Source organism: Seriola lalandi, unplaced genomic scaffold, assembly GCF_002814215.2.
Source record: "Seriola lalandi dorsalis isolate HSWRI2012SDOR001 ecotype SW California unplaced genomic scaffold, Sedor1 jcf7180002052035, whole genome shotgun sequence".
Classification (NCBI taxonomy): Eukaryota; Metazoa; Chordata; class Actinopteri; order Carangiformes; family Carangidae; genus Seriola; species Seriola lalandi.
In genome coordinates, this window is record NW_019522588.1 from 30,040 (window position 1) to 31,654 (window position 1,615).

A 1,615-nucleotide genomic window follows, 5' to 3' on the forward strand; every position below is an offset into this window, starting at 1 on the left:
GGCTCCAACAGTGAGTCAGTCCCCATAGACTCCCATGTTAAAATGTCCAACTTTACAGCAGAAATAAACATGTTTACAGCCTGGTACAAAAACTGTTTTGGTCTCTAGAGCTAATTTCCTCCTTCATGACACCTGTTTATATAACTCACCTGTTTATATAACTCACCTGTTTACATTTTATTAAGGACTACAGTTATGGAGGGTGTGGCCTCTTTGAGTGACAGGTGGGTGAGTGTATGCTTGACACAAACCAGCATGAACTGAAGTCTCAGCTCCACACACGCCCCTCCTCTTTGACCATGTTTGGATTAGTTGGGAGTTAGGGGCGGAGTCAGACACTGCCAAGATGGCAACCGTGGAGCAACATGTTTTCATCTGTATAAAATGATCTGGAGTCAAATGTAATGAATTGATCAGTGTGTGTTTCTGTTCACCGCAGGTCGCCATCAAGATCATCGACAAGACGCAGCTGAACCCGACCAGTCTGCAGAAGGTACGCTCTCCCCTCTCACCTCACTCACTGTCTGATTTCACTTTTTGGGAAGGTCTGTTCCTTCTGTCTGAGCCAATCAGGGACAGACATGTCACCTGGAGGTCATGTAAGACTTTAATACATCAGGTCACATTCAGTTTGTCCCTCATCTGTCTTCCCCAGTCAGATGTTTCATCTCTGTGAGATGTTAGCCTAGCTTAGCGCAAACACTGGAAGCAGGTGGAAACTGTTAGCCTAGTCTGATTTCAGCTGTGGTGATGATGTCATGAAATGTGCTTAAGCTTCAGCTTCACTGATGCAGATTATGTTTTTAGCTCTTCAGGGAAGTCAGTGTGATGAAGATCCTCAACCACCCCAACATCGGTGAGTCTACCCCAGTATTTGGCAACAGCAGTGCTCAGTATTTAGTAGTACTAGGGCTCAGTATTTGGCAGCAGCAGTGCTCAGTATTTAGTAGTACTAGGGCTCAGTATTTGGCAGCAGGAGCACTCAGTATTTGGTAATACTATGTTTCAGTATTTGGCAGCAGCAGTACTCAGTATTTAGTAGTACTAGGTCTCAGTTTTTGGCAGTGCCAGGGCTCAGTATTTGGCAGCAGCTTTATGTTTCCTCTGTTGTTTTTCAGTGAAGCTGTTTGAGGTTATTGAGACGGAGAAAACTCTGTACCTGGTGATGGAGTACGCCAGCGGAGGTAAGACCAGATCACCGGTCTGACCCACCTGTCTTTTCACCTGTGTCGGCAGGTAACATGTGGACAGGTGATCAGTGAACTTCACCCCGGCAGATTGGGAAATAAATGTATAAAGTCATGCAGAGGTTTTGTTCTCCAGCCTCAGGTCTGTCACGTCACACCTGTCTGTGTGTTTCAGGTGAGGTCTTTGACTACCTGGTCGCTCACGGACGGATGAAGGAGAAGGAGGCCAGAGCCAAGTTCCGCCAGGTGAGATCTTTTCATATCCACGACGCTATCTGCTCCTCCGTATCCCATCAGCCACTGCGCCCTGGTCGGTTGTTGAATGGTGCATTCAGGGGTTCAGCTCTGTCAACTCGTGAAGTCTGGAAATGTGAAGTGATCATTAATGTATTCATGGCTGCAGACCTCGGGACTTCCTGGGTGCTGTG

General features: G+C 46.9%; 1 protein-coding gene across 1 annotated transcript in view; it reads left to right on the forward strand.

Moving 5' to 3' along the window:
* LOC111649819 (serine/threonine-protein kinase MARK1-like) overlaps nucleotides 1-1,615 on the forward strand; it is a 24,183-nt gene that overhangs the window by 12,454 nt on the left and 10,114 nt on the right. Inside the window, exons 3-6 of the mRNA XM_087172095.1 lie at nucleotides 440-493; nucleotides 808-856; nucleotides 1,119-1,184; nucleotides 1,363-1,497. Coding sequence (XP_087028221.1) covers nucleotides 440-493; nucleotides 808-856; nucleotides 1,119-1,184; nucleotides 1,363-1,497 — 304 coding nt within the window. The remainder of the gene's footprint in view (nucleotides 1-439; nucleotides 494-807; nucleotides 857-1,118; nucleotides 1,185-1,362; nucleotides 1,498-1,615) is intronic.